The sequence below is a fragment of the Castor canadensis genome, chromosome 5 (genome assembly GCF_047511655.1).
Source record: "Castor canadensis chromosome 5, mCasCan1.hap1v2, whole genome shotgun sequence".
Lineage (NCBI taxonomy): Eukaryota > Metazoa > Chordata > Mammalia > Rodentia > Castoridae > Castor > Castor canadensis.
This window is the reverse complement of record NC_133390.1, coordinates 168,349,093-168,369,218: the sequence shown is the minus strand read 5'-3', so window position 1 is coordinate 168,369,218 and position 20,126 is coordinate 168,349,093. Positions and strand designations below refer to the sequence as shown.

Sequence of the window (20,126 nt, the reverse complement as noted above, 5' to 3'; positions counted from 1 at the left end):
GGTCATGCATTCTTCCTTTAATGTCATATTCTTTTGCGATTCTGGAGCCTTCTAGACCTTATTTGCTGACCAGATGAGTAACTTTTCTTAAAGTGTTAGTCATGTTCTCAATGTCTGAGTGCCATGTTTTATAGAAAAATACTTGGAGGGTGGGGCTTTCTCTTATAAAGAGCTGAAGGGTTGACTACTTTCAGTTTCGTTGTCTTAGAATCTTGCTGCCTTCCACAGGGATCCATATGGCTTTGGAGACAGTCGAGATACAAGACGTGATCGATCTCCAATTCGAGGAAGTCCAAGAAGAGAGCCCAGGGATGGCAGAAATGGCCGGGATGCCCGGGATAGAGACATTCGAGATCCCCGAGACTTGCGGGAGCACAGAGACAGCAGGGACATTCGGGATCACAGAGACAGCAGAAGTATGCGCGATGCTCGGGACATGAGGGATCTTAGAGACTTTCGTGACCTAAGAGACTCTAGAGATTTTCGAGATCACCGGGACCCCATGTATGATCGATACAGAGACATGAGGGATTCTCGGGACCCCATGTACAGGTATGTAAACAGCCGTCCTGCTTGCTTATTTGTTAGCAGCCTTGTGTGTGTGGCTGAACTAAGTGAAAACACTGTAAGGGCAATCAGTGAGTTTATCAGCCTTGTTTTCCAGTGTCTGTCAAGTACCAAGTGTGACACTCAATAAATTTTCCTGAATGTGTGAATGATTGATGAGTTATGCTTAGTGACTGTACCTGCGTCTCTCTTTGGCCTTTGAAAGACAACATTTTACAAATGAAAACAGAAGCAGAGTACAAATTGAGTTGCCAGTACCAAACACAGAGAGATTCACAAATAGCCAGTAAATAGCGGGAAAGACGCTGAGCGTTGTTAGTCATCAGGGCAGTGTATATGAAACCTACAGTGAGGTACCACTCATGCGAATGGTTAGCGTTCTTTCAAAAGTCACAGAAAATAACTAGTATTAGCAGGATGTGTACAAATCGAAACCCTCATACATTGTAAAGTGGGATATAGCCACCGTGGAAAACAGATTTGCAGTTTGTCAAAGATTGAAAAGAGGGACTCAGTTACACATGAATGTGCACAGCAGTACTATATATACAAGCCACAAGGTAGACAATGCAATCATCAACAGGTGGAATGGAGTTCTGTGGTACATAAAAATATGATGGACCTTGAAAACATTAAGTGAAATAAATCAAACACTGAAAAACAGAGTGTACAATTCCACTCATAGGGGATGTTTAGAATGGGCAAGTTCATAAAGACAGAAGATAAGATATTACCAGGGTGCAATAGAAAAGGGAGAGTAGAATTTCTGTTTGAAGTGATGAAAAATTTTGCAAATAGATAGTGGTGATGGTTGTAATGCCAATAAATTATACACTTAAAAATGGTTAAGCTGGGCAGTGTAGCTCAAAAATGTAATTCTAGCTACTTGGGAGGAGGAGATAGGATCACGGTCTGAGTCAGTCCCCCCCCCCCCAAAAAACATGAAAGACCCAACCTGAAAAATAAAAAAGCAAAAAAATCCCTGGGGGGTGTGGCTGAAGTGGTAAAGCAACTGCCTAGCAAGGGTGAGGCCCTGAGTTCAAATCCCAGTACTGCAAAAAAGAAAAAGTTAAAATGGTAAATTATTGTTACACATACTTTACTACAATTTTTTAAATGCACAAGGAAGAGCTGGGCATCACACCTATAACCTTAGCTACTCAGGAGACAGAGGTCAGGAGGATCACAGTTCGAAGCCAGCCTGGGCAAATAGTTCGAGAGACCCTCCCTCGAAAATACCCAGCACAATAAAAAGGCTGACAGAGTGTCTCAAGTGGCAGAACACCTGCCTAGCAAGTATGAGGCCCTGAGTTCAAACCTTAGTGCTGCAAAAAAGTAAATAAATAACAACAACAAAAAAAAGCGCAGAAGGAAGAGATGGCATGAAATGGTTCCTTAAAATGAATATATTTTGCATTTGCTTTATGTCAAAGACTACGCTGAGTACTTTCTGTACACCATATCTTACTGTCCACCCCATCATCACAGCCATAGAGGTGATAAACAGTGAATCCCATCTACAAGCCTCATTTGTGTAACCTCAAAATCCTGTGCCTGAGTCAGAGGTACCTGGGTCTTTAAAAATTCTCTACATCTGTTTTTTTCAGGATAGGACAGAGTTTTTTAACTGTGTGAAAATTTCCTTAACTTTTCAGAAGAGAAGGCTCTTACGACCGATACCTGCGGATGGATGACTATTGCAGGAGAAAGGATGACTCTTACTTTGACCGTTACAGAGACAGCTTTGATGGACGAGGACCTCCTGGCCCGGAAAGTCAGTCTCGTGCAAAAGGTAAAGTAACGGAAATATTCTATTTTTATTACTTGTAGAACACTGTACAAAAGAAAGAGAACACTAATAACCAATAGCCCAAACGAAAAGAGGCTAATGACTTTTTTGTCCAGGCAGTTCATAAAAAGAAAAACTACAAACAGCCTGTTAATATTTAGAGAACATTTAACTGAAAATAATTTTTTAAATGTAAATTAGCACCATCATGAGGTTCAGTTACCCAATAAAAAAATAATTTCAGCAGTGAGAAGTGAACAAAAGATTGGAGCTGGTGACATTATTTGCTTTTTTGCCCACTGACCAGATAGTTATGGACCGTACATGCTCTGTACAGCATGGATTTTTATTTGTTTGTTCTTTATCATTTTTACCTTACAGCATATCTATTTTAGATAAAAACAAACTTTTTTTTTTTTTAAAGCCTGGTTTTTCTTACTACATCATTAAAAGTTTTAATACTGTTTCATACCTGGTCAAATACAGATGTTTTTGAGAACCTCATTTTTAATTTGTTATAAAAATTCAACACTATTTGATCTTTTAGCTAAGTAGCAAAGGTACTATAAAACTTTGCTACTTAATTTTTTGAAAAAGTCTACAAAAATTCACATTAGAATAATATTGAACCTGTCAAATTGTCAGAAACTAAAAGAATGACAGTACCCAGTGTTGATCAAAGTGTAGAGAAATGTGCACTGGATGATCTACCTTTTTTGAAGTATAAATTCGTAACAGCTTTTCTAGATGTCAGTTTGGTAGTATGTGTCAGTTAAAGCTTTTAAAATGACCATGCCAGCCAGACACTGGTGGCTCACACCTGTAATCCTAGCTACTTGGGAGGCAGAGATCAGGAGGATCATGGTTCAAGGCCAGCCCAGGCAAATAGTTCATGAGACCTCATCTCTAAAAAATAACCAGAGAAAAATGGACTAGAGGCATAGCTTAAGCAGTGGAGCACCTGCTTTGCAAGCATGAATCCCTGAGTTCAAACCCCAGCCCCCAAAACTCCCCCTACACCCCTAAAATGACCATGCCCTTTCATCTAGCAGTTTCATTTTGATGAATTTATAATAGTAAAGATAATAATAGTTACTTTTATGAGGTAGATTTGAGGATTAATTCAGAGAGTCCTATCGCTTGTTTTTACAGAAAGATAGTCCTTATTTCAGTTTTCTCTGCTGGTATCTTGCAGAGCGTTTGAAACGTGAGGAACGACGTAGAGAAGAGCTTTATCGTCAATATTTTGAGGAAATCCAGAGACGCTTCGATGCAGAGAGACCTGTGGATTGTTCTGTGATTGTAGTCAACAAGCAGACAAAGTAAGCACCCTTTGCATATTTCTGTCTCGTAAGGAGAAAGGTCAGAAGAGAACTTCAGATTTCTACTTACCAAACCTGGGCTTATTCTGGTATTGCTAATGATAAGTTAGAATTCTTTGAGCTGTAGGTGGCAGAAAACCCAATTCAAACTGACCTTGCCCTATAAAAGGTTATTTTTAGTTTGCTTAACGGGAAAATTCAGGCATAGCTACATCCAAAGTTAAAGTGTATCATCAAAACTTGGTTTCTGTGTTGGTGTCATAGTACTGCTTTCCTTGGTACTGCCCTCATTCTCATGCAGGTTTTCTATTTGAAAAGACAGAATGGCTTGTGTCTTTTTAGCTCTGTAACTAAAAGCCCTAGAATTGTTTTCATTGAACTGACCTGGCTCATCCTTGAGCCTGTCACTTTGGCCAGAGGTGCCAGGATGGTCTTAACTGGCCAGGACTAGGTCATGTGCCCATACCTAGAGCTAAGGGTGGGATTTGCCCTGTTGAACCATGTGAACTGAAGTAAGAATGGAATAAATGCTGGTCAAGGATAGCAGTAGATCCTCCCTTCATGGAACAACCTTGAATCCCTAATGCTTTGTAAAGCATACATCTCTCTGCATTTGTCAACCAAGAATGAAGCTCACTTTGTGAAAGGCCTTGCTGGTTGGCCTTGCAAGTGTTAGATGACCATGCTGACCATGCCAGAGTGCATAGTGCCATTATATTCCACCTCTGATTACGTTCTGTCCCAGAAGAGGCAAGCAGAGAAGCAGAAAGGGCATAGCAGCTTGCAGGCTTGGCAGGAGCTGTGTTCCATTTCCCCAGGTAGTTAGTAAATAAATTCATGTATTTTCTAGCAGTTTGAGGTTAAAGAGCTAATTTCAAGGCAATGACTCGGGAAATGGTATTGAAACACCAAGCAGCAGGCAGAGTTCATAGGCTTTGGTTGCCTTGTTCAGAGACAAATGCTACTTTAATTCTAGTTAATTTTTTCTGGGCACATGATAATAGTATCATTTTCTGAGCACTTTGTACTTTGTACTACCCTGTGCTAAGTGCTTTACATAAATTATTTTTATCCTTCATAGTAATTACATGTGTATTCATTCAGCAAGGGGTGTGTGTGTGTGTGTTATAGGTGATGGGTTCTGTGAGAGGAGAATACAAGAGATCCAGTTCAGATTGGAAAGAAGGTCAAGGATGTAGCAGATGGGCCATGTTGTTATTGTTTTATTGGTTTAAAAATAAGTAACCAGCCAACCAACCCTGAGGTTGGTAAGAGGTAAAAGGACTTCTGTAAAGCTTCACAATTTTGCAAACAGATGTTAAGGCTGGGATCAAATCTGTCTTTCTAGCATTGGAGCCCATGTTTTTTCACTGTATTATGCAGCCTCCCCAGGGATGGGTAAGTGCCACAAGTCTTAGGCAGTAGGTTGGTGTTAAGGAAGGATCACTGGGCTAGAGAATCAAAAGAAGGGTATCAAATACTGTGCTACTGGCCACCTCTTCTTTGACCACAGGCAAGTCACATCTGTTCCAGAAGCCTAGAACTCTTGGAACCTGAAGAAGGTACTGGAGCAAGCTACAGTTTGAGCTTTCTGTAGGAGCACATGCATTTGGCTGAGGCACACCGAGAGCTGGTCAGGGAGTTCTCACCTGCATCCTATTTGTTCTTACAGAGATTATGCTGAGTCTGTTGGAAGGAAGGTGCGAGACCTAGGCATGGTTGTGGACTTGATCTTCCTCAACACAGAGGTGTCACTGTCACAAGCCTTGGAGGATGTTAGCAGGGGAGGGTCTCCTTTTGCTATTGTCATCACCCAGCAACACCAGATTCATCGTTCCTGTACAGTCAACATCATGTTTGGAACTCCACAAGGTATGGAGGCCCAAGTAGGCCAAAATCACAGTGGTAATCACTAGCACGTTCATGCCATATTCATAAGAAGTAGGTTTTGGGCAACTGACTCATGTATTTTGCTTCAAATACAGTAGGGCCCTTTGTATGTGCAACTCAAGGAGACTTGCATAGTCACAGATTTGTCTGATATTCTCTGTGATACAGTTTTGGTCCTACTATCTATTTAGTCATTAAGTGTGTACAGTAAGTATCCTGGCAAATGTTTAACAGCCAGTTCTGGTATGAGGGGGAAAGGCTTGTAGCATTTGCCAATATCCATGATGTAAATACTCCCATTGTATCCAGTTTCAAACCACCAACACAAAATCACTGAAGGGAGAGTTGGAAAGTAATGCGCACAGGTTCTGGCACACCTGTGGCAAACTGCACTGAATGCAGTAGAATCCTTTCACACAGCTCTATGAGTGACAGAATATCAAAGACAGTTACAATACCATTTGTCAGTCTGCTGGAGAAGTGAGCAGAAGGGCTGTGAGTGTAAGGAGGAGGCCAGGACAGATTCCTTCAAGTCCTTTTCTGAAGTAACTTTCAGTGCTTTGAGCACCCAGCATTGAGACTCAACCATCTGATGATGCCGTGCTGTGGCTTGCAGCCCAGACTTTCCCTTTCCCACCATGCCCAGTATCATTACTGGCCTGACCATTAGACTCATGCTGTAGAATTCACAGGAATCTCCAGCGAGCCAGCTGCCTCTGAGGAATAGTCCTCAAGAAAAGTTGTGAGAAGTGTCATCACCCTGCAAGACCAATGAGAAGTGGAGGTTATTTCTGCCTACCAGTGAGAAGAGGTTATTTAGGGCCACAATTTGATATTAATCCATGACTTTTGAACTGATGAATTAAAAAAACAGTAAGCCAGCTCTGTCCTGAGGAGCACAGTGGAGAGCGAGTCTTTACAGAGAGCTTTTTGGCCTCCTGCTGCTGGTCTAGAGGCTTCCGGGCCTGCCTCCCACAGTTATTCCCCACATGGTCCGTTTGAATCTGTGGGAGGCTGTCATGTTTCTTTGGTTTTTACTACAAGTCTGTGATCTAGGAATTTCCCCAAAAAAAATAACTCTATACAAAGGTGTGTGTTCCCCGCCAAAGATACCCATTCACCTTTCACCTCCCTCCCGACCCCACCTCATTCCCAGTCTCAAGGCTTTTTTGTCACAAATAATTTTCTTGTTCGAGGTTAGGAAAGGCTTCTCGGAGTGCAGCAGGTGGGCACTTAGATTTGTCATGAGAGAAAATAACTCATGTCATTCCCTCCTGCAGAGCATCGCAACATGCCGCAGGCAGATGCCATGGTGCTAGTGGCCAGAAATTATGAGCGCTACAAGAATGAGTGCCGCGAGAAGGAACGTGAGGAGATTGCCAGACAGGCAGCCAAGATGGCCGATGAAGCCATCCTACAGGAAAGAGAGCGAGGAGGCCCCGAGGAGGGAGTGCGTGGGGGGCACCCTCCAGCTATTCAGAGCCTCATCAACCTGCTGGCAGACAACAGATACCTCACTGCTGAAGAGACTGACAAGATCATCAACTACCTGCGAGAGCGGAAGGAGCGGCTTATGAGGAGCAGCACCGACTCTCTGCCTGGTGAGCTACGTGGCAGGGCCGAGGTGAAGTTCTGACTCTGCATTTCTCTAATCCCCAGGGCTCTTTGGGGTGGGTAACGGAGATGAGCCCCTCCTTTGGGTTCTCTCATGGGCCATCCATGCGATGTAATTAATGATAATAACTTTAGATTCAGGCCCTGAATTCTCATCCCTATAGTTAACTGTGGTGATGGGTGGACTAGTATCGCTGGCTGTCTGATGGCCAAGATGGATCCCCCCTATTTGTTTGTTTATTTATTTATAGCCGTTCTCTTAGGGAACTAGGCTGCTTTCTGTAAACAGTACATACAATGAAGCGACCCCTTTTGGAAATTGATGTTATTGTCTGTGTATTGTGTGGTTGATGTGACTCCGTGATTGTTGTTCTTCCCTTGGCTGCTAGGCCTCCTGCCCTTGGGGGTACTTTCAACCAGATGCCTTCCTCTTCTATCTTCCAGGCCCGATTTCCCGCCAACCACTCGGGGCGACCTCGGGTGCCTCGCTGAAGACACAGCCAAGCTCCCAACAGCTCCAAAGCGGTCAAGTGCTCCCCTCTGCTACACCCACTCCAACTGCACCCCCCACCTCCCAGCAAGAGCTTCAGGCCAAAATCCTCAGCCTCTTCAATAGTGGTACGGTTGTGGCCAGCAGCAGCTCTGCATCCCCCTCAGTTGCTGCCGGAAGCACCCAGAACCAGAATTTTTCCACAGCAGCCAACAACCAGCCTCAGCCAAGATCACAGGCCTCTGGCAATCAGCCTCCAAACATTTTGGGACAGGCAGGATCTGCTCGGAACATGGGCCCCAGGCCTGGGGCTCCTTCCCAAGGGCTCTTTGGCCAGCCTTCCAGCCGCCTGGCACCTGCCAGCAACATGGTTGGCCAGAGGCCTGTGTCTTCCACAGGTATTAACTTTGACAATCCAAGTGTACAGAAGGCTCTGGACACCCTGATCCAGAGTGGCCCTGCTCTATCCCACCTGGTTAGCCAAACTGCAGTACAGGTGGGGCGGCCCCAGGCCCCCATGGGATCTTACCAGAGGCATTACTGAGGCTCAATCGTTCCACTATCCCCAGCCCCCTCCTCTCCTGGCCTCCTCCCACTTCATTCTAAGTAGAGTTGTTTGGAGGATGTTCTTTGAGCTTTCCAGGTCTACATCAAATGTCCTAAGTTTCTACCACCTGCTCTATCTTCTACCCAAGGCTGTGTTGCTTATTAACAGAATCAATTTACACCGCATTTGGGGGTATATCGTTTCGGTAGAAAATAAATGTCTGGGGTTGCTTGGGCAGTATGGGTGTCTGGGCTCAGTTTGCAAGTGATGGCGTTTCTCTGGTCCCTGTCTGCTGGATTTGAAAGGAAGAAGCCAAGCCCCAGCTGGCTGAGTTTGGAGATGCCATTTGTCCTGTCAGTAGCCACCACCTTTCTTCATTTTGAACCTACCAAGGCTTTCCACCTCATACACATCACCCAGAGCTGAGTTCCTGTCTAGGTTTGCAGAGGAGCAGATCAGGCCTGGCAGGCACAGTGTCATTGTGCCCCATCCCACGTTCTCAAGGACTCAGATCAGCTGCCCTAGAAGCCACAGAAAGAGGAGTTCTGCCTCTGTCAGGGTGATGGTTTTTTGGGAGTCATTTTGGTTATCCATTTTTTTGTTTCATTTTCATTTTGTTGGAGATCTCCAGAGGACTGAACAGCTCAGCTCACCAGCAGTTTGACACAAACTGTGAACCTGAACCCCACCACTCTTCCTCCATATTTCTGTCAGCACCTGTGAGTCAGCTCTGAGAAGGAAGCTCTAGTCTGGCAGTGGACACTTCATCTTTTCAGTGATTTGTTTTGAGCTTTTGGTTCAAACACCCCAGGTGTTTTGTTTTCTTCTACACTCTTGTTCTGTTTTGTGAGCAGCAGGAGGTAGGGACCATTTTGATGTCAGACTTTTGGTTACCTGGATGTGTTCTTGATACAGACGGCGTTCATAACTTTTGAGCCAGAATGAGATTGTTAGAGGGAGGGCAGCTGGCTGCTGCTCTGAATGGAGCCAAAGGAAGCTGCCCTCTCCCTGGGGATTGTGCTGTAGAGAGCCCTGTGGATCAAGTCTTTGGGGGGGGCCCTGGCAGGGTGAGGGAGAGCAGTGACTGCAGCTGAGTCCCCGCCAGTGGCTGAGCAAACAATGGTTTTAAAACTCAAGGTCCCCAAATGGCAGCAGTTAATGTTCTGATCTGTTTGTGTTATATAGTGTTTTGTTTTGTTTTGTTTTTTCCCTCTTTGGAACTCTTGTGTTGTTTAAAAAAAAATGAAATGATTACTTTTTAATTAAAATGAAAAAGCCAGAGCTGTGTTCATCTTACTTGGGTGTGAATATCTATAGCACCTCTTTGCAGGGCACATTCCTCAGGATCAGAAGGTGAGGGTCCCTGCCTTGATGTCTGTTTCCTACCCCTTGTCTTAAACCTGGGGTCAGGCCTCAAAACCTCTTCACCCCACCTGAGCGTTCATGTGCAGCTCACCTAGTGAGAAGTATTAACAGTTCAGAGCACAAGCCTGCTGGCTAATTGTAATGCCACTCAGCGTCCTGCTTCTGGTGGGCCTGCAGCATGTCAGCAGGTAGGTTCTCTTGTTCTGGGAAAGGAAGAGGATTGTGAGGGGCCTTTTCTGGATGATGGCTGGGGGTAGGGAAACTTCTATTTTCCTTTCATCTCCATTGCTCCTCTCTATTCTATCGTGCAGGCAATTGGCAGAATCTACAGTCAGAGCCCTGGAGAGCCCTTAATATAAAGTTGGACTGAGCAGCACCAACCTGGCAGCAAGGCTGAGCTTCCCCTAGTGCGGACTCTGCCTTCTAGGGGATGTCAGTGTGGCCTGATAGCTAGGAAGTGCTTCCCCACTAACCTCAGGAGCTGTTCTGAATGCAGTGCTCTGTAGTACAGTACACCGGGGGCAGCTGTACACAAACCAGACCAGACCTGGGGCATCTGTGCACCTTTCCTGTCAGCAGAGTTGAGCATTCTGACGGGATCTGGGTTCCTCCCACAGGTCCCCTGAAGTGTCCAACAGCACACCTCAGCCCGTGAAGGGTATAATAAAATTATTTTTATTGCATTTTGTGCAGACGGGAATCTAAAAAATAAATACAATAAAAGCCTTAAAGCATTAAATGAGAGCATTCAACAATAAAGGAAAGAACCAACCCTCTCTTTTTCATATTGGCACAAAGAACACAAGATCAATACTAAGGCCGGATGCGGAATACTAAAACACACTGAAATTAAAGGCAGGCCTAATAATAATAGTAATAATAGTAATAAATACTCTTGATTTGGCTTGCAACCTCTCCTATTTACAAGGGTTTTCAACTTCATTGCATTGCCCTGCACAGAGATCGTCTAAAACAAAAGCAACACTAGTTTTCACTACAAGGCTATTGAAATATTGCACTCAGAATAAAAGTCACTTGAATGGACATGAAACATCTAGCTACAGTGATTATAAAGATAGTTTGATGAGTGACGCAGTAACATTCATAACAAATATTGCGCATGTAGCACAGAAAACTTGGGTTTTGTTGTGGGAGGTTTGTTTCATCAACGGAAAACTCTGCTCTTGCCAACCAGACAGTTTGGGTCCAGATAGTGCAACTTTGGTTCCCTAAATTGGTGATAACAGCCCCCTTCCCCTTCTGCCCAGCCCACCACTTCAGCCCAGAAGGCTCAGGCCTCAGAAGGCAGAACCAAGGGAGGTGTTCAGAAGGATGCAGGGGACTCCTATGTCTAACACAACTTTCTGACTAATACTTAGAATATCCAATCCCCCATTTAAGTCCCAGAGGGGCCCTGGGCTAAGCGGCAGACCTCCAGATCTGCCCCAGGCCACACCTGGCCCTGTCTCGATGGCACCAGCTGCAGCGCTCTGCTTGGGCTCAAAGGAAAGAAGGTGGTGAGGTCAGGAGTACCCAGTTGCCCCAGCTCTGGGAGGTGGGCAGGATGTCTAACTACGTGTGCAAGTCAGGGCCCTGGGGCTAAAGGTTACTGTACCAAGTCCCAGAGGGCGCTGGAACGAGCATGCAGTGCCTGTCCCCCTTAGTAAAGTGCCCTTGGGGAAAGGGCAGAAGGCGCCTCCCCGACAGATGGGGCTGGTGGAGCGGAGAAGCGCCAAGGACTGGAAGCCAAGGCCTTGGGTCTTAGATGAGGGCAGAGAGGCGCTAAGAACCAAGCACACGTGACTCCAGCCCTCCCCCCAGGCCTGGTGCCTGGGAGACGTAGCTGGAGGCTGCTGCTAGGCAGCGAGGCCCAGCCCCACAACAGGGAGTAGGCAGCTGGGTCCCCGAGGCCCGAGCTGCGGCTGGGAACCTGGGGAGGGAACATCAGGGGCGGTGCCGGGGCCTCCCAGCGGGTCTGGCCCTTAAACCAGAATTGCCCCCTCCTCCCTCACCTGTCCCAGGAAACTGGGGAGGGGGCGCCCTCCAGCTCCGGGATTTCAGTCTTTGGCGAGGAGCCATGGGATAAGGGGAGCAGGCGACTAGCCAACAGAGGAGAGACGCCTGCTCCCCAGCGAAGGCACCGGGGCGGGGCTTCCTCAGGGGGGCGCGGGCCTCTCTGGGTTTCTCCGGGTCGAGGAGCGCCCCTCCCCTATCCTGGCCCCAACTTGCATAGGAGCCGGCGAGACAGGTTGCGCACGCGTTTCTGCAGCCGCTGAGGAAGCTCGCGTCCGCCGAGGCGAATCCAGCGAAAGCTGGACCCTTGTCTCACCTCATCTCCGAAAAGAACAGGAGGGAAGGGACGGAAGCCAGGGGCGCGCGGAAAGGACGAGGAGCAGAGAGCGAGGCGGGGGTGTCGAGGGGCCAGGACCACGACCCCCGCCAGGGCCTAAAGCACTTTAGCTCTCAAACTCTGGGATGTCAAGGAAAACCCAGCTTCCCGAGGCCTCGCCTCCCCTGGGCGCCCCGGCGGGAGAGCTCGGCCGTGGCGAGAAGTCCGATGCGCTTCTAGTTACATAAATATGGGGGCGTTAAAAATACACGCGATGTCTCCTGTACACTATGTATAGGCTCGGCCGGCCCGCGCCCCGCGGCTCGGGAGAACGGGCGCGGGGACGGCGAGCGTGGCCTCCCCACCCCTCGCCTCCGGGCGCCGGGAGCTGGGCAGCCGCGCGGAGGGGCGCAGAGCGAGGCCGCGGCGGGGCGTGGGGAGGGGGAAGGGGCCGCGTGGACTACCGGGGGTGCTCAAGACCCCAGCTCCTCTCCTCCACGCCTCCTCCCGACCTTTATTGCAACGTCTCCTCGGCCGGGCGAGGCCGGGCTTAGAAAAAGGGCAGCACAGCCGGGGCCGACAGACCCGCGGGCCGTGGGGGGCGCCCGGGGCTCCCGTCTCCGCGCTCCCGGCGCCCTCTCGAGTCAGCCCCGACGGGCGTGGCCTCCGGGCTTCAGGCAGCAGGGAAAGGGGCCAGGGCACGGGCACAGGGTCTGTATGTAAACGGTGACAGCGGCGGGGGGCGTGGCGAGGGCTCCAGGGCCGCGGGGCCGGACGCGCTCGGCCCGGGTGGCAGGTCCTGGCCCTCAGGAGTAGATGGTGATGACCTCGCGTCCGCCGCCGCGGACCAGCATCACCCGGTCCAAGTGCTCTGTGAGGACCTCGAGGAACTCCATGTCTGAGAGCTGGTCAAGGAGAAATACTGCAACTTCCCTCCCCACGGAATGGGGGTCACGCAGCTCGCCTCCGGGGCACGCCTGAGCCCGCGTCCCTGTCCGAGGTGCTGATCCTGACGCAGGCCCTGCTCAGCCTTTTCATCCCAGGGATAGGCCCCAGCTTCCCTAATGTCCACCTCCCTCTTCCCCAACTTAAATCCAGGATACAGTTTTCGTCGCCATTGCGGTTGCGGGGAGGGCCAGGCATGTTGAGCAAAACAAGCTTGGCATCCCGGGATTTCTCCACGATGACCTCGTTCAGCCGCACAGCTGTGTGCATGCGCCGCACGTTGGATTGGTTCCTGCGGGAGGAAGGAGCGGAAGGAAGCGTGTGAGCCTGGGAGGAGGGTGGGGGCAGGAAGAGTTGGAGTCAGTCGTCCTCCCAAGCCGGAATTGGGCTGCTGGGGCCTGGTCCTTGAAAAAAACCCCAGACCACCGACCCCAGTCCTCCTCGAGCTGGGCTATTCAGAGACCCCAGAGGTCAGGGACACCCCTTGAGGGTTCATGAAAGAAAGCGAGGAAAGCGGGGACCCTGGTCATGACGCCTAAGACAGAAAATGAAAACAAAAAAAATGCTGAAGCACTTACAAGTTCTCCCACTCCCTTCAGGAAACACAAGAGAAGCAAAGAGAAAGAAAAAAGAGGGGTCAGAAAAAGAGAAAGAAGCGGGGCATGAGCCACTATCACCTGGCTGCCCTCCCAGCCTCCACATCCTCCGCCTTTGCACCACGTGAGCCTCAGCCTGCAGACCCTCAGCAATCAGGCACTGGCCCCTGAGCCTTCAGATGTGGAAGCCAAGGCTAGGACTGTGTGGGGTCCTTAGACTCCTAAACCAGGACCCCTTCTGCTCACTGGTTCACCCCAGCCCAGCTCTTAGCCCACAGGCCCGTACGGCTTCATGCTGAAGAAGTCTTTGATGCCCTCTGAGGAAACAGGACTGGGGCCCTTATTCTTCTCTGCCACCGACTTGTCCTTGGTCCAGGTGAGATGCACCTTCTCAGGATCTGTGCCCCCCTCCCCCTCAGGCTCCTCCCCTGGGGACGGTGAGCTGCTGGGGCAGCTGGGAGCACTCTGATCATGGATAAGCTGCACCTGAGGGATGAAAGAAGCGATAGCAGGTGACTCTTGATGGCCAAAAGTTCTGCTCCCGCTGGCTAAAGTAAAACCTCCCCAGCTGCGCACCTCCTCCTCTGGCTTCTCCTCGCTGTCACCAGCTGTCTCTTCTGGGACATTGAGGCGGAGCCGAGTGTTGGCTGGATTCTTTCTCCGGATGGAGCCTCGAGACTCATCTGTGATACTCTGGATCTAGGGAGTGACAGAGGTTGGCATCAGATCTGCTGAGAGTCACCACCTACGCCCTGCCAAGAGCCACCACTAGTGTTCCTCCAGGATGCACATCCTGTGTGAGTTGGTGAAATAGTGCAGTGCTTTAAGACCAGATAGCTACAGCACCCTGATCTGGCCACTCCTCTCCAGGGCCCCACACCTCCTCACCATCAGCAAGCACAGGCTTAATACCTGGCACAGCAAGGCGCTAGCCTAACACTATGGTCTCATGTCAGTTCTGGAAGTCAGAATACATGCCATTTCTTGCCATTTTTACTATCACCCTGCATAACACCCTCGTCTTTGGAGGGCCCATCCTTCCCAGCTCAAACAGATCCCTGCCACTCATTTCCCATCCATCACATTCTGAAAAATATATTATCCACACTTGGGAGACTCATTGCCCATGATGGTCACCCTTGCCTCTTTGATTTGCCACTCATTCCCCATGCGCCTACCTCCCAGAGCTCTTCTATCCCCAGCCCCAAGGTACTGTCGCTCATTTCCCCCAAGGACCCCACTCCCTGGGGTGGGTCTTTCACCTATGCGCTAGGAGACCAGTGATCAACACGAGGGAGATCTTACCCCACGGGGTCTCATCACCATTAGCCCTGAGAGCCCCGCAATCATACCATCTGTTACCCACTCTGAATCTATTCCATGAACCCTTGTTGCCCACACTGACAGTCCACACCCCTAAGGACTCATTGCCCATGTGCAGTTAGCATGCAATATTCTCCCTCGGGCCCCAGAAGTCACATATAGAGAGGAAAATCTGTCCCACATGCCAAGTTCCCTCTGTAGTGGTTAGCGAACCGGGCAGCAGCAGTATCACCCTGGACCATCCCATACCTATGCAGACCCAGAGCTGGCAAGCAGCCTGAGGCTCTGAGAGCCCTGCCAGGGCGACCTCACCTCCCGCTCTCGCTCATTCTTGGTTAAATGCATCTGTTTGAGGATCTGGGAACGCTGCTCCATCACCAGTGTCTTCTCATAGGTGTAAGCGGAGATGTCACTCTCATGCTGTAGCAGACACGGGGTGGGGGTGAGAGGGGAAGGGATAGGAGGCAGGCCCCCTTGTTCCTGCCAGCCTGAGCCTCCCAATCCCACACCCTAACATCCCAAGGGTTGTGGGGGGCAGGAGGGAGCAACTGGTTCCCTGCTTGCCCAGCACAGAACCAGGGCTGTGAATGGATGAACTAATGAATGGGTAGATTAATTAATTACTGGAGTGAATGAAGAAGGGGAAGAAATTTAAAAAGCTGAATGAATCCATACGCAGATGAATGGAGCAGAAAGTGAGTGAGTGAATGCATCAATGAATGTATGGGTATGTTAACGAGTACACAGAGGAACAGGTGGACAGATAAGAACGAAGAGATGGATAGTGTAAACACCAGGAGCTCAGACTCTAGAGCCAGCCACCTGGGTTTGAATCCTGGCTCTGCCACTACCTGTGGTTGTGGACCCAATTATTTAATCTCTCTGCACTTCAGCATTCTGATCTGTAAATGGAAATTCTAATTATATCTATCTCGTTCGTTGTGAGAATTACTATATACGAAGTGCACAGAACAGTGTCTGGCATAGAATGAGCACTATTGGGCATAACTGTTCTTTTTCTTTTTTTCTTTTTTGATGTTTTGGAGACAGGCTCTCACTTTGTAGCCTACGTTGGCCTTAAATGCACTTTGTAGCCCTGGTTAGCCTTGAATTCACCATCCTTCTGCCTCCACCTCTCAAGTGCTGGAGTTAAAGGCATGTACCAACACACCCGGCTGGATATGACTGTTCTTGTAAGAGAGCAATGGATAGATGAATTCTTGGGTGAATCTATGAGAGGCAGAGAGGTAGCCAGGGGTAAGGTATGCAGCCTCATCCGCTGTTGGGTATTGAGGTTGCCCTGTGTGGTGCTGGGCTAAGACAAAAGAAGCCCAGCTGGAACTGCAGAACTGGTGGGTCCCTTGGGAACTCACCATCTCCACCACCTCCACCTCTGCAGTAATACGTAAATGGTACAGAAATGTGGTTAGGTCCTTCTTCATCTGGATGCTGTTGTCATCCATCTGAGCCACGGTGAAGATCCGCATCTTACACTTCCGCCAGACCTGCAAGGATTGAAGAGGATCCAGAAAGGCCCCACTCACCCTTCCCATGCGCTCCTCACACACATGCAGACATGAAAGCCTCTCTCGGGGGGGCTACTCCCTCCAGAGGCTCCCCTGCTTAGGTCTGAAGTCCCCCTCCCCATTAAAGTGCCACTTTGTGTAAGTTCAGCTTTGCCGTCCCATCAGCATTGCACCTGTCAGTTCCTGACACCCTGGAATAAAGATGATCAGAGCTCATGGGAGGATGTACATGGAGCCAGCCCTGGCCAGAACTCTGAGCCCTGCCCACAGCACGCACACGCACACACACACGCACACGTGTGCACACACTCCCAGCGTGCATGTCACCTTGTGGTGGCGAAGCAGGAAGGGCAGCAGCATCAGCATGCCTCCATCGTGCACGATCCACCAGACGTCGATGCTGCCCTCAGAGAAGCGCTCAGGGTTCCCAGGAAACATGGAGACATTCTTGGTGACCAGTAGGGCCAGATGGCCAGCTGTAGTTTCCCGGACCAGTTCTGGGGGAGGTCAAAAAGTGTACCAGAGGGGGAATGGTGGCTCTGGTCCCCTTAGCACCTAGCAGCAGCCATAAGGCCTCTACCCCACTCCATCTGAAAATCAGCATCTGCCTGGGCCTCATCATGTATCTGTAGACGTGGACAAGTCCCTCAGCCTCTCTGGGCATCAGTTTTTCCCATCTGTCAAATAGCAATACATCACCTGGCCTTTCTGATTATTAAGAATCCACCATGTACCAGGCATGGTGGCTCAAGCCTATTAATCCCAGCTACTTGGGAGGTAAAGATCAGGCAAATCAGGTTCCCAGGCAGCCTGGGCAAAAAGTTCTCGAGACCCCCATCTCAACCAATAAAAAGCCGGGTGTGGTAGTACACACCTGTCATCCCAACTACACAGGAAGAATAAGTAAGAAGAGTGTGGTCCAGGCTGGCCTGAGCCTAAAAGGAGACCCTATTTCAAAAATAACCAATGCAAAACAGTCTCAAGGGGTAGAGCACCTGTCTCACAAGTCAAGAACCTGAGTTCGACCTCCAGTACTACCAAAATAAAAGGAACCCACCAGGTGTGGCCTCACTCAAGCCTTAAAGGATACAGGACTGCTTGGAGTTAACAGTGCAGCCTCTGGGCTGACTCAAATCTGGCTACGAGGATGTGTGACCTAGACAAATCCCTTCATCTCTCTGTGCTTCAGTCTCACACCAATGACAATGCCTAGCCCTCAGAGGCCCAATGAGAAAAGCAGAGGATGCTCAACTTGTCTGGCACACAGAACACATTCTATTGATGTTGGTTATCATAGTGCTATCTCTGATTATTCCCAATGAGTCTGATGCTCAGAGAGGGTGACTCACTCGGGCACAATCACACAGCTAGGATAGACCAGAGTTAAGATGCAGACCCTGACTGTGATTCTGAAGTTGTGTCTCTTCCTCCTGCCCTGCCCCAGGGTCTTTGGACCACACGGGAGCCAAAACTGTCCCATTCAACACCTGAGTGCCCTTAGCACGTTGCATAGTAGCTGGCACATGGCCAGCCCTGAGCACATGCCAAGTCCACCGTCTGGTGTGCTGTGAGTGGGAAAATACTCAGCCTCAAAGAAGCCCACTGCTGCCCAGCCCCACCCCAGCCCACCACGTTACCAATGAAGTTCCTCCACGTCTGGTGATCCTCCTTCTGCCGCCAGTTGCGGGGCCAGCCGACCAGCACCGTGTTGTGCTGCAGTCCCCCGAGACCTCCAGACTGGATCAGGTGGGACACACCATCGCGCAGGTTGGAGGAGATGACCACCTGGCAGAAGCCCTTCACTTTCTCTGCCTCCATCAGGCGCCGGATAGACTGGTGGTGGTGGCAGGGGGTGGGGTGTAGACAAGGACCAAACTCAGGCTTCCCTGTGCTGGCTGGGCGCCTTGTAGCCTCCCTCCCTCCCATCTCCCCTCCATCCATCCTCATCTTCCTGAAGCTCAGCTCTGTCCATGTCAGGCTTTCAACCTGACTCATACATGGCTCCCCGTCACATATGGTCCCCGTGTTCTGCCCTCTCCCATCCCACCATCCTGCTGTGGCTCACACAGCTCCCTTGTGCGACATGCTCTCCACACCACCTAGCAAGACCCTCACCCACCCCAGCTGCAATTGCACCCTGCTTTACCTGACTAGAATGGCACCCTCCACCCATACCAGAATTAAACTGGATGGTCAGACAACTGAGCAATTTTATTTTAGTGATAATGATAAACGCTAAGAGCACACTACGAGTGTTCTTATTACTCCCATGTTTATCAGTGAGGAAACTGAGGCTCAGAGAAATTAAGGAGGTGCAGCTAATATCACCATGGCAACTCAGGTTCCGGAAGTCTCACTCCACCCACCCCCTCAACCATTGCCTTGATGTCCATCTCTGCCACCTCCCAGTCATGACCTTGATCAAGTCATCTAGCCTCTATTCTTAGCTGCCAAATGGGAGTCATTCAGGAACAGGGCGAACTACGACACCATGCGTATAAGGGCTTAGTACGCTGCCTGGCGTGTTGTAACACTAACTCGCTGTACGGCTCCACGTCATCAACCCTAAGTGCACTCATCACAGCAGAGGGGTTGAAGCCTGCCTACGCTCCATCCTCCCCACCAGCCACCTTCAGGGCTGGTACTTGCCCTTAAACATCTCCATCTGCCCCATGCCTAGCTCAGTGCCCAGTACACAGCATGTTCTCAGCCACCGCAGAGTGAATTGTACTGGCCAGTCGAGGCCTCCAGCTCTGGTCCTGACAGATTGGTGTGAACAGCTCAGTGAGGCAGGGACAACAACTGTCACAAGACATTACGGGTGCCCCTCCCCTGTCTCACTTTGCTTCCCTCAGGACCCTTTTTCTCTCCACTCCTAGCCATGGCCCTGAGGGGAGAAAGGCCTGAACTGCCGATGGAGCTGACTTCTACTACTCACTGGGTTCCAAATGCATCTCAAAACACACAGGCTGGGCTGGTGGAGTAGGTAAGAATGCCTCCCAAGCAAACCTGAGACCCTGAGTTCAAACCCCAGTGCTGCCAAAACAAAAACAAAAACCACACCGGCTGCCCCAGTCCACAGTGGCTCCATGTGCTGTTCTGTGGGTAGGGTCTGGTGGACAGAGACAAGAGAAGGTGACATGCAGCCAGGCTCCTGGTCCTGAAAAGGTTTCCAGCCAGTTTTGTGCCTTCCCTCTCTGGGCCTGTTTCTTCCATATCAAATGTAAGTACTCAGCCTGTCGACATCATGCAATATAGAGATCCATGAATGAGAAAACATTTTGAAAGATTTCTACTTTGGCAGAAAGGAGTCTACAGTAGGAGTCAAACAGTCCTAATTTGAGTCTCAGGCTTCTGTCCTTAGACAGTTCTCTAAGCCTCAGTCTCCTTATCTATAAAATGGACCCTTCTGGCTCTGACAGTCTTTAGTTCTATGGGTTGAATTCTAAGGCGCTCACTCCCTGGGCCCTAGGACTTCTCATCTGAAGAAGAAGAAGACAGGGAATCCTAGACCCTTCTTATCCCAAAGGTGTAAGAAAGGGAAGGACAAAGGGGCAAAGACTTCCCTGACTGTCCTGTCCTCTCCCATCCTTCCAGAGCTCTGCTCACCTCCTCCGCCCGCTGGGCCTGGGGATGGTTGTCCAGAAAGGTGCCCTCGAGGACAGAACCCACAATGGTCAGGCCCTTCCCTGCTTTGAGCTGGGAGGTCAGGGAGAGCAGCTGCGGATGTACCACATTCTGGTCCTGGTCCACGCGCACCAGCACCAGCAGCTGGGGCCTGAAGAGGATGTAGAATCATGTGACCCATCTACCACCTCCCGAC

General features: G+C 49.7%; 2 protein-coding genes across 5 annotated transcripts in view; one reads left to right on the top strand and one right to left on the bottom strand.

Moving 5' to 3' along the window:
- The window catches only part of Ncoa5 (nuclear receptor coactivator 5), a 31,852-nt gene extending 22,352 nt beyond the window's left edge, over positions 1–9,500 (top strand). Inside the window, exons 3-8 of one of the 2 annotated variants that reach the window (XM_020168057.2) lie at positions 229–552; positions 2,223–2,359; positions 3,552–3,678; positions 5,351–5,550; positions 6,849–7,169; positions 7,627–9,500. In XM_020168057.2, the coding sequence (XP_020023646.1) occupies positions 229–552; positions 2,223–2,359; positions 3,552–3,678; positions 5,351–5,550; positions 6,849–7,169; positions 7,627–8,216 (1,699 nt within the window). In that variant the 3' untranslated portion in view covers positions 8,217–9,500. Of the gene's footprint in view, positions 1–228; positions 553–2,222; positions 2,360–3,551; positions 3,679–5,350; positions 5,551–6,848; positions 7,193–7,626 lie in introns of both variants that reach the window. The other variant, XM_020168058.2, reaches the window with a different exon arrangement.
- Positions 9,501–10,238: 738 nt separating this feature from the next.
- Positions 10,239–20,126, bottom strand: part of Slc12a5 (solute carrier family 12 member 5) — a 37,833-nt gene continuing 27,945 nt past the window's right edge. For all 3 annotated transcript variants that reach the window (XM_074074880.1, XM_020168098.2, XM_074074879.1), the window contains exons 17-26: positions 19,913–20,081; positions 17,941–18,136; positions 16,631–16,800; positions 16,151–16,282; positions 15,090–15,197; positions 14,031–14,153; positions 13,741–13,940; positions 13,437–13,451; positions 13,017–13,150; positions 10,239–12,811 (exon numbers count right to left, since the gene is read on the bottom strand). In XM_074074880.1, the coding sequence (XP_073930981.1) occupies positions 12,720–12,811; positions 13,017–13,150; positions 13,437–13,451; positions 13,741–13,940; positions 14,031–14,153; positions 15,090–15,197; positions 16,151–16,282; positions 16,631–16,800; positions 17,941–18,136; positions 19,913–20,081 (1,339 nt within the window). In that variant the 3' untranslated portion in view covers positions 10,239–12,719. The remainder of the gene's footprint in view (positions 12,812–13,016; positions 13,151–13,436; positions 13,452–13,740; positions 13,941–14,030; positions 14,154–15,089; positions 15,198–16,150; positions 16,283–16,630; positions 16,801–17,940; positions 18,137–19,912; positions 20,082–20,126) is intronic.